At 38.1% G+C, this 11,464-nt stretch overlaps 1 protein-coding gene across 1 annotated transcript; it reads right to left on the reverse strand.

Annotated features, from left to right (window-relative positions):
• Window positions 1-289: 289 nt before the first annotated feature.
• LOC101852343 (protein Abitram) lies at window positions 290-10,157 on the reverse strand. The gene is made up of 5 exons (XM_005104563.3): window positions 9,500-10,157; window positions 7,771-7,822; window positions 6,537-6,663; window positions 5,047-5,193; window positions 290-532 (listed from the first exon to the last, which is right to left on the reverse strand). Exons 1-5 carry the CDS (start codon window positions 9,582-9,584, stop codon window positions 404-406), a joined length of 540 nt encoding a protein of 179 aa, XP_005104620.1. The 5' UTR covers window positions 9,585-10,157; the 3' UTR covers window positions 290-403.
• Between the last annotated feature and the right edge of the window lie 1,307 nt (window positions 10,158-11,464).

Genomic DNA, 11,464 nt, shown 5'->3' on the forward strand with positions numbered 1-11,464 from the left:
AAAACATGATCTTCAAGCAAAGATCAACACTTAACAAAATAAAATGTTGTTGTTATCGAGCAAAAATTTTTGTTGCTGTTGTAGTGATCAATATCAGTGCAGTTCATTTAGACAAGATGAGAAGCATATGAATTTCATCAATCCATTCACAACATCTGTCTACCAGTTTGCAGCAGGTTTGGTATTCTATAATAACGAAACAAAAGAACCAGCTAACCAAGTTGCAAATACAGAAAGGTGTAACCTCACAAAATTCGAGTGGAAACAGAAAAAAAAGTAAGCAAAATTCGAAGATACAAACAAAAAAGGTTTAATGTCAAAATGGTCACTATATTATCATCACAGATGAAGGCATACTGGTCAATAGTACAATGAACTGATGATCAGGGAAGAGGGGCTTTTGTCAGGACACATTTGTTGAGCGTTCTTCAAGGGCTTTCTTGTACTTCTCCTCACACATCAGTTGGGCAATTTCTTTGTCAAAATGTTTCAATCCAGGGAGCATGACTGCTAAATATCCTGCGCCAAGAGGCTGGAAAAAATAATTTTAAAAAATAAACAAATTGAAATGCCTCCATGAAGAGGAGGAATCATAGAAAAAGAAGAGAAGTAATCACAATACGAGGAGCTAAGTCTCCACATTATACGAGGAGGTAAGTCTCCACATTATACAATGTTTTCTGTGTAAATTAAAATGGATAACTCAGATTGAGAAATTATTTCACCCTGCCACTGCACCCTAGAGACCTGGGTCTGCAGAGATATGCTGTAATTCTTGCAGACAATGGCACACACGTATCTGTTCTTTTTAGCACAGTTTTACATCTCATGAAGAAAGTTAACTCCTATGGAGACTTTTTAAAAGTTTGCAGCATCACCTGATATCAGAATGATAGGTTTATTTATGGATGGGGCATGGAAGAAAAGCCTGGAGAGGAGAGAGTTCTACAAGATGCAAATTGAGAGCCTGGTCAAGCCCCTGTCAAGAGTAAAATATAACCACACAGTGGAGTCCGCTTGAACAAAAATCTGTGGGACCACTGGATTTTTTTTCGGTTAAGCCGTGATTTCAGTTTAGAGAGACTGTTCAAATGGCGATGATTGTCCACAGCATCGAGTTGTGAATGCCATGCTTTAGGCAAATTTCACTTTTTGACAGTTATTTTCTCATTACCTCTTTCAGCACCTGTAATCTGAGCTGCAGGCTGTACAAATTGTGTTTTCTCTTCATCATTGTCAGCTTGCATAATTTGCTGCAGTCACAAAGAAGGGACGAAAGGGAAGATCAGCACACTAAACTGTACTGTAAGTGTACTGTGCTCTGCTCTAGGCCAGGGTGACAGAAGTGAGATAGCCTAATCCCAGCGATGCCAAACGTCATAAAACACACCACGTGCTGCTACATGCTATCACGTGTTCATGTATAGAGCCTATGAACTAGTTCCACACAGACAATAGGCCATCATCAAGTTAATCAACCGAAGGTCGCACAGATGTGCATTCGCTATTCTTGCAGTGCACCATTACAGGGCCTACACTAAGGCTGGGTGAGTACCCGCGTAAAGAGCTCGAAACCTGCTACCCGGGTACCCGGGTTTTCTATGCCCCTTCATTAATGCTATGCAAATGCACTTAAATTACGTCCTTTCGTTCGAACCTCATTAAGCACAGGCTGCTTATTGATACTGAGCTCTGTAAGTCGATACAGTACTCAATATTGGCCAATATCAACTAGTGTACCTCTTTTTCCTGGAAACCAGCAGACCACAAAAAGGAACACATTTGGGCATGTTAAGAAAGTTTCCAAGAACCAATTGGACACTTTGGTAGGGGTAGGCCTATAGTTTTAATATCAGAGTGTCCTTATGTATTATGGAAGCAACTTGTGTGCAGTTCTAAGAATCCGACAGAGAAGCGGAAAATTTCTAAGAATTATGTGAAGTAAAATACAGTCAAACCTGTGTAAGACGGCCACCCATTGTCAAGGAGAAAAATGGCCGTATAAGAAAGGTGGCCGTCTTAGGCAGGACTGATCAAGATGAAGAAAACAAACCATTCCCATCTGAAGTCCTAATCGAAAGTAGCCGCATTGTTTCTTGTTTTTGTTGTTGTTGGTTTGTATTTTGTTTGTTATTTTTATTTCGTTGCTGATTTTGTGCAAGAGTGACAATAAAACGAAATGTAACAGACGAGGAAGACTGAGTACCATGTTAAAACAAACACATGGGTCGCCACCACAGGCGAATGAGCGACGCGTTCATGTTGACGTCCATTGTTTCTTTGTTACAGACTGGGTAAACAGTGACTACGCATCTCACTTACGATTTGTGTATGAGTTCTGGGCGGGGCGTATGGGTTATGAGGGATCACATGCTTACCTCACCAGCTAGGAGGGGCCTACCCTACATGATCGGTTGGAGGGACTACCTAACAACAACGACAGGTGATTGAATTATGACAGCTCGCCCACAACGCCAGGGACCAGAGCACAATTTATGACAAAACGTAATGGAGTCACTGAGGTGGCCGTCTAAGACAGGTGTTATTGCTTAGTGTGATAGGGGTTGTGTGTTAAAATATGGTGGCCGCGGCCGCGTTGGACAGGTGCCCGTTTTACACAGTTAAATTATATAGAAAAAACGCAAGAGGGGAAATGGAAAGTGGCCATTTGTACAGATGGCCGTCTTATAGAGGTGGCCGTCAGGGCAGGTTCGACTGTAGTTTGAATAGCTTTGGCTTTGTCATTTTAGTACAGTTTCTATCAAGATGTCTCAAAGAAAGTCATACGCTTGGGATAAATTTGAGAAAATAAAATACGAAAAAAAGGGTCTCCTGCAACATCTTCAAAAGCATAATATTAATAAAAGTTGATGGGTCTTCAACTTCAAGCCTCTTAAAGCATTTGAAGGGAAAACACCCAAATGAAATCGCAAGCGGGCAGAGCAGTACAGAGACATCATATGATAAATGGAATGCCGGGGTATTCGGGTATTTTTTTCATTACCCGGGTGTTACCCGGATATCCAGGATATCAAATTACCCATATAATCCCAGCCCTAGCTAACACAGTGGGTAGACCTATTGCTGTCTTTGATCAACAAATGAAAACAGTACACTGGTGATGCCTCTCTCTGGCCTGCAATCAACATACATGTAATCTCATGTTTCTTTCTTATGTTTCGTTATGTTGAAGTTGGAGTAAATAAGGCCTGATGATTTGCGTTACTTGAGGGATGCCAGTGAATATATAACATAACCTTGAAATTCTTTCCGGTTTAGAAATTGGAGCATTTCCGCCAAATGGTAGTTTTCTTACAAAGACAAAGAAAGAAAAAAAAGAAGAGAATTCCTTTTTTTTTTCAGTTTATTGCTGTTTTCGGATTAATACTGTTCAGTGTAAGTAGACTTCTTTGTAATTTGCTTGTCCAACAAAGTAGAGCTTTCAAGTAAATTATGTAACAAGTTCCATACTCCAGTACCGTTAATTAAAAACCTGTCATCATACAGGCTGGACATAGCAAACAGCACATCAGCAGGAGGTACAAACTCTCTTATGACAGAACTACACATAACATAGAGATATATATTCATGTTCAGTGGAATAACAGTAATATTTACTTCAAAGCATTGTCTCAGACTTTTCTTCTTTTTTTTTTTTGTAAGTGTTTTGGCCCTCGCAACTGCATAAGGTCATATGAGCATGCGGGACACGTTAAACATTTTCAGTTGGTAGGAATTTTTTTATTTTGCACGTGTGGTGGACGAAGCCTACTCTTATCAATTTTGGGTACCAAGGGATCTTTAACCGGTGCAACTTGAAGACGGGACCTCCGAGATTTTCGCCCTTATCCAAGAAGGCTGGTGTAGATCTTACCTACCATAAGATCAGTGTTGTAGCTGAAAGACAGCAGTAAGAAGGAGCCAAGGAGTAGCAGTAGAAAGGCTGCAAAAAGAGACAGGAGTCCAAAGGAGGGGGCAAAGGAGGAGAAAGGGTGGGGGCAGAACATTGTAATTGTTAGAGAGCAGGAAAGGATGCGAAAGAATACAATTTTAGAGGTAAATTTTCTGTCCCTATCCCGATTCGAACCTGGGACCTATTGAACGAGAGGTGAACACCTTAACCTCTAGACCACGAAAGCCCTTGTCTCAGACTTCTCGGCTATTATTATTCTTCCTCTTTCTTTACCCTGATCCCTGAGACAAGTGTCACATCTTTGAAATCATCTGTTTGAGTCTGGCAAACTACAACAAAAATAAACAAACACTTTGAAAAGTAGCCTCTCTACAGGATGAAGTTTAAAGCTTAGCGACTCTCCAAATAGATTAAATTTAAAAAATAAGACTTGTGCCTTGGTGACTGGTCACCCGACACATGACACATTGGCTATGGCTGTAACAGCTGAGCTAACAGGGTCCACTGACAAAGTCATATAATCACGATCTCATTGAGGACTCAATCCTCATGTACTTCTTACAAAACATGATGTGGGATAGAATCTGCAGCCAACAAGGAAAAAAGCGCACTATTGCACTATTGTTTCACCTCACTCAGTAAAGAAAGCATACAATAGCACACCACTGAAAAACTCATTTGACAATGAGACAACAGGAGAGAGGTGAGGTTTGAGAGCTTGGACATTGACAGCTCTATAAACTGAAGTGAAAAGTCCCAATCAGAATTAAAATAAAGAATACATGTGTCTCACACCAAAGCAAAGCCTTCTGGATTCAAGCCATTGAAATACTATGTCATATCACACTATCAGGGAATATGATACTAACAAACAGCATAATGATAATTACAAACATTAAGGGGGAGGAGGAGGGGGGAGGTTAAAGAAACATTGATATATTGCAATATCCCACATTTCCAACAGAACCTGTACCTCCAGAAAATTGTCAATTGGAAAGCATTCATGAAAAAAAAAGGAACCTGAAGTATGTCCCAGATTTTCTGATAGCATACCGAGCGCCAGGTCTTGAGAAAGTATGAAACAAAAGGAAGAAAGAACAAAAGACAGTTTGTAAAGTATGCCTTACACTTACCTTCTCTGTGAGAAGACAGGGCTTTGTGATAAGATTTTCATTGACTTCGACAAGCTGACCCTTGACACAGCAGTAGAGTGTGTACTTTGATTCATCACTACATGTTACCTCACACAGCACAGCTGTTGGACCAAGCCATTGGGCGCCCTGTGAAAGAGGTGATTAAAGTAGAGAAAATAAACAAAACAACCTAATTTATTCATCGTGTGGAAAATTTGACTTTCGGTGGTGTAAACATCCACAGCATACACTATTACATGATCACACAAAGTAAAATTATTTCAAAATCACCCACACAAGTGCCTGTGCATGCAGGGTAGGACCCTGTTTCGAATTAGGGTTTAGGAGTCCTGCCAATAGATGTCATACCTCAATGGGCACCATCTAGGACCCATCTGTTGTTTGATAACTCCCACATTGTATTCACTAGACATTCAGCAACTGGGACTGCCAACATACATTACACGGAGTATTTCTTCGTCGTCACTCAACATTATATACTGGCAATCAAAGGAAAAGGTACCACTTTTGGTTGGGTATGAAATCTAGTCTTTTTAGTCTTTATGCTTTTCCTTTGATAATAATAATAGATAGCACTTGTATGGCGCAAATTCCCGCTCAACAGCAAGCTCTATGCAAGTTGCAATCAATTTTATTACCGCAGCAGACCTGATAGCATTCTGAAACAATCTCAACTTCCTGGAATGCATACTTTCATGTGAGTTGTAATATTAGGCCAACTAAGCACTCTAAAAAATGGGTCACGTTAAAAAATATATATATTTTGGCGCTTCAATTAGTATTCACAGCCCCAACATTGAAAAATAGGAAATAAATATATGCCTTTCTCCAAACCACGTGGTGGATTTTTTCTATTCTTTGTTTTTTTTAAAGAAGTATAGGTCTGTATTTACCAAAAGCCATGATAACATTATTTTGATCATTGTCACCCGAGAAAGACAGTAGGTTTAACTCAGAATCAGTCAGAGAAATCATTGATTTCTCTTCAAAATTAAAAAAAAGAAAATCAAGTATGTTTTATAGACTTTCATGAGGCAAATCAATTGGTTATAATCCCATTCTTCTTCTTCAAATAGTTTAGGATTTAATCGAATAAAATATTTTGCATTAAGATAGTGTCTTGGACAAAATAAAACAATTTTTTGCTGCTCCTGAACACCTCGTATTTTAATATAATACAACGTTGAATCACAGCAACAATTTGTTCAAAATTAAGTTTACACTTTTTAGGTATTGGTAAGGATTGGGCTCTTATATTACAATTATATTAGGGCTTGTTCGTGGCCTATACCCAAATGCAGAGTGAGGAAGGCAATGAAGACGATGATGACCATTAAAATATATATAAAAAATTATTTCAATTTCATCAAATGTGAAAACTTCTGCCTCTTACATTGGGAAACAAACAATATGTTCAAACATACATGTACTTATTTTCGCAGTTAAAAGGGTATAATAATAACACTAACCCTTTTCGCTTTTCCAGACATTTTGTTATCCATTCGATTGGAACCCTTAACTTCAAAGTCCACTTTGATGACTTCTTTCTTCTCACTGCAAATGGGATGTGACTCAGCAATGCATACTACACAAACTCTGTTGAAAAAGAAATAATAAAAGATCAAATCAGTCTTTAACACTTTGCAGTCACTTGCCACAATGATGCCACAGTGAAAGTTATCTGTTCCGGTCACTTGACGCAGTTTGTGACAGACCCGAGAAGTCCATTGCAATCACTCTCCTGGCTGGGTGACCAGATGGGGTATTCTGTACTGCTGGCTGTGTAGCTAAAAAGTGTTTAGAGAGCAAAAGACAAACCAAAATAAAAATTATTTGCACCATTTGTGTTGGTTGGAAGCTTATAACACTATTTGAATAAGGACCATCTCTTCACAAAAAATGTTTTTTTTCTATTGTATTTGTATATATTCTACCCTGCAATGAACTGTATTAAAGACAGTAAATTTTAAAAATTCAGCCCAATCCATCACTAGTGTGACGTTATGAGGAAAATTTTCAACTTGTCCGAGGAGTCACCAGTGCAGCATAAAGCCCTATTAGGACATGTTTATACATCTCATTCATTATTTTTAGAGAGAATATAACAGAAGGCATTACTTGAAAGGCAATTCCTTACAAATTTTGGGTTACATTTCTATTCTTATTTCAAATGCGTTTTTAATTTTGAATCTTCACAATGAATTTTTAAATCTAAACATTACTGAAAATGCTCCTAGAGCAGTAAGACTGTGTGTCCTCCCGAAAATTGTGTAACATGCAAATATTCATAAAAGATAGACAGCAAAGACAGTGACAAAAATGAAGAATAAACAAGAATATCAGAGCACCCACCAACTATAATTTATTGGTACAGAATACCATTTAAAGCACATAATGACATTTATAATAATATTACATGCTTTGTTATTTTTTAAAGACTTTCAATAGGTATTGAGGAAGGATGGTGGTATACCATAGTGCAGAAACATGAAAAGAATTTTTAGAATTTTATGTATACACATCTAAAATTACACAACAGAAAGAGGGAAAATGTATCTTTTCTACAAACTAACACCGTAAAGCAAGAAAAATGTTGTAGACCTGTCACATAACAATTAATAAATGAAGGGTCAGCTTTTCAACAAAACCCATGTCCCACTCATGCCACACTTTTAGAATATTGATTAAAAATATCCCACTTGCCTGTTGGAGTGAGTTAACACAACCTGATCTTCATATTTCTTGCCTTTCAAATCTGTGGAAGAAAAAAACTAGCAAATAAATTATAAGTGGAATTACCAGGAGATCCAAAAAAGAGGGAACTTATTTTTAAAAAACAGAAATGGCATTATAAAGAAAAAAAAAGCCCAGTGACACTGACAGAGGCGTCATAAAACACGCCCGCACTGCCACATGCTCATGTGTAGGGCCTATAAATGTCCCGACTGGTCAATATCAGTCATATGAAGGAAATTTCAAAACTGAGTTAACATATTTTCAAAAACTATCACTTTGCCCTTGTCTCAGACTTCTCGGCTATTACTATTCTTCCTCTTCCTGATCGCTGAGACAAGTGTCCTGTCTTTGAAATCATCTGTTTGAGTCTGGCAAACTACAACAAAAATAAACAAACACATTGAAAGGTAGCGTCTCCACAAGATGAAGTTTAAAGCTTAGCGACTCTCAAAATAGATTAAATTTAAAAAATAAGACTTGTGCCTTGGTGACTGGTCACCCGACACATGACACATTGGCTATGGCTGTAACAGCTGAGCTAACAGGGTCCACTGACAAAGTCATATAATCACAATCTCATTGAGGACTGAATCCTCATGCACTTCTTACAAAACATGATGTGGGATAGAATCTGCAGACAACAAGGAAAAAAGCGCACTATTGCACTATTGATTGTTTCACCTCACAGCCTGCCACTTCAACCATACTATCGGCACCGGCACGTAACAGCCCAGATGACTTTGAGGTTACTCTGCCTTTGGAGGAGGAAATCAATACGGGACATGAGTTTGCGACTGAGCCAGTCAATGAGGAGCAAAGGATTGCCCCAAGCCCTTCCTCTCAGCCCCAACCCCCAGAGGCACCTCAGGAGGCAAAGAAAAGTCTTCCCGCAGCCCTGAAACGCCTTCTCCCGCACAATAAAGAGGGCTTACAGGAAGCGGTCAAACCTCAGGAGCAAGGGGGGAGAAAACCAAGGGGTGTTGGAAAGATCTGAACATGCCATGAACTTGGGGGGATGTATGGTTATTTGTTATATGATATTAGTTCATGTTCTCTGTACTACGTTATGTGGTGTACCCCATATTATTTCATGTTATGTTGTACCTGTATCATTCATTGTCCCTGTTAATCCGTGTTCACAGATGAAATCATCATCTACCGTATTTATAATAAATGAACTACACTGAGAAGTCTTTCTTCACTTACGACTGATATTGACCGGGGCAGACAGATATGTGAACAAGCTTCTCAGACAATAAGAGGCCATTTAGGCATAAATGTATTGACCAAAGGTTGAGCAACAAACAAAAATCGGCGCCTTTTCGGTAGTTCTGACCCCCTTATTTTGGCCTATTTTATTCTAAATTCGCAATGAGCGCGATTCTGTATTAGCCATTATTCAATCTAGGCCGATATCAGTAAAGTTTTACATGATACGGGTGATTTTTCGTGTCTCTACCCTCAGTTCTCTATCTTGAAGCATGTAATACTTGTTGAATTAAGACAACGTAACATTCATTCTATATTACTTCTGGTTTTAAAATGGTGGGAGTATTTTGACTTAGAATCGATCATTTTCTTACAATCAAACAGCAAAGACAAAGAAAAAAAGTAGGGCAAAGACGAACAAAAATATCATTTTTTTAAAACAGATCTATCTCCATCATAAAATAAAGAACCAAAATAATCAACTTACCGATTCTGAAATGTTTTTTGAAGTAGCGCTCAACAACACCTGGTGGTGGTTTTTCTAAATTTGTGCTTTGTTGTGTTTCTGCCATGATAAATCTAGATACCTAGAAGTAGAATTTATTTATATTTGTAGAATAATTGAAGATACTGAGACTAGGTGCCCTGTTACCGTGTACGTAGACACTGAGACTAGGTGCCCGGTTACCGTGTACGTAGATACTTAGACTCTAGGTGAGACTAGGCTAGTAGGTGCCCGGTTACCGTGTACGTGTAGATACTAAGACTAGGTGAGTGCCCGGTTACCATGTACGTAGACACTCCGTTTATTTATATTTGTAGAATAATTGAAGTAATCTGATCACGGCCTGGACAGTACTCTAGGTAAGTTTTAGTAGTAGTAGTAATAGTACAATAGTACTAGATCTAGTACTAGAATCTAGTAGTAGTAGGCCTAGATTCTAGCCCTAGAAGAGTCTGTAAGAGGTTAGAATCTAGATTTAGATGTATATCTAGAGTTATATCGTGGAATCGTAAGGCCGAAGGCGTATCTCAGGGAAAATTCCTTTGCCAGTTGAGAAAAAAGGCTGCAGAGCTGTCGCTTGCGAGCACAGCGACGACACAACTGACAACTGCCAATAAATTGAATCTAGATCTAGAGATCTAAATCAGAGCCTTCAAAATATCTTAGAGTTATTGCTCTTGTCACTTTCGGTTTTGTTCGTTTTAAAAGGGGGTGTCCATTAATTTGCGTTCTTTTCCAACAAAAATATTTTTTTTATTATGAGAAAAAAAACTATTGGATTGTATACACTTGTCAAATATCAGAAACTCTGTATTTCGAATCGAATTGGATTTTGGTAAAGGATATTAAATAAGGGAAATACCAATAACAATGTTGAATGTTTAAACTCCTGCAGAGAGTTATCACCTAGCCTAGAATAGTTTACCATACAAATGTACGGATCATCCCAAATTTGAAAAACAATGAAAAACTCGACTACCTTAAAAAAGATCGTTCTAAGAATCGATACTTCTTTGTAAAATCAACTTAGGCCTTCGATTCTAAGGATCGTTCAAAATCACAAGGTGAAGTACAAAAAGTCTCAACACAAGAAAGTTTTCGATTTTGTCAACTGATCCCATCATTTAAAGCTTCAATTATTTATTCAAAGATTACTATGATCTTTGCCGATAGCAAGTAGGCCTACTCTTCCTTCAATCGGACAACAATGCGAACTCCACCCAGCTCTCTAAATGTAACCGGATACAATGTATAGTATAGGCTAATAGCAGACTTTAATGAATGGTGATCATCAGTTACAACGTTGTCTTTCCTCATTTCTTCCTATCATCAAAGTGTTCTAAAACTTACTAGTTTTGAGACGTATACGCCCAAATACCTGCAGCTGCCGCAGTGCCTTATTGTATTGAATTTATTCAACACATAATGACAACAATAGAGATAATCGAGAGGCCTATATATCATCATAGGTATAAACTTATTTAAATCTTAGAACCTAGACGAAACATATCTAGGCCCTATCCCATCATAATCCTGTCTGTTATGCATAGGCATAGGCCTATACACAAAAATTCTCAAATATTCTTCTTTTGCTAGGTCTGAACAAACACAAAGCCTAGCACAGATCGTCCCGCCACTCATTTCCCTAAAATAATAAACAGGCTCTTAAAAAAAATACTGTACCTACATATCCTGGTCTTTTCCTATCATTTAATTGTTCAAATTATCTAACTCTATCCTATAAATAATGTATAAATTGGGATATCTCGACCTTGATTTCTTCTATTTTTCCCATTGCAATCCTTTCATAAGCAAAATAAAAGTCTTCGATACCATTATCAATTCCAATAGTCGTTAAAAATAATATACGGTATCGAGTGATTGGTATCGATATAGTGCCGTTTCCAGCGGAAGATTCAATTCAAACTTACGCTTACAACTTACGAC

Source organism: Aplysia californica, unplaced genomic scaffold (assembly GCF_000002075.1).
Source record: "Aplysia californica isolate F4 #8 unplaced genomic scaffold, AplCal3.0 scaffold00425, whole genome shotgun sequence".
Taxonomy (NCBI): Eukaryota; Metazoa; Mollusca; class Gastropoda; order Aplysiida; family Aplysiidae; genus Aplysia; species Aplysia californica.

Bases quoted from the DNA above. Each gene is read 5' to 3' on its own strand.
- LOC101852343 (XM_005104563.3), bottom strand. From the start codon at position 9,584: ATGGCAGAAACACAACAAAGCACAAATTTAGAAAAACCACCACCAGGT. The intron at 6,664-7,770 runs GCAAGTGGGATA...CTTTTTCAACAG, and splicing joins GTGTTAACTCACTCCAACAG to AGTTTGTGTAGTATGCATTG. The intron at 5,194-6,536 runs GTTAGTGTTATT...CCTCTTTCACAG, and splicing joins TGTCTGGAAAAGCGAAAAGG to GGCGCCCAATGGCTTGGTCC.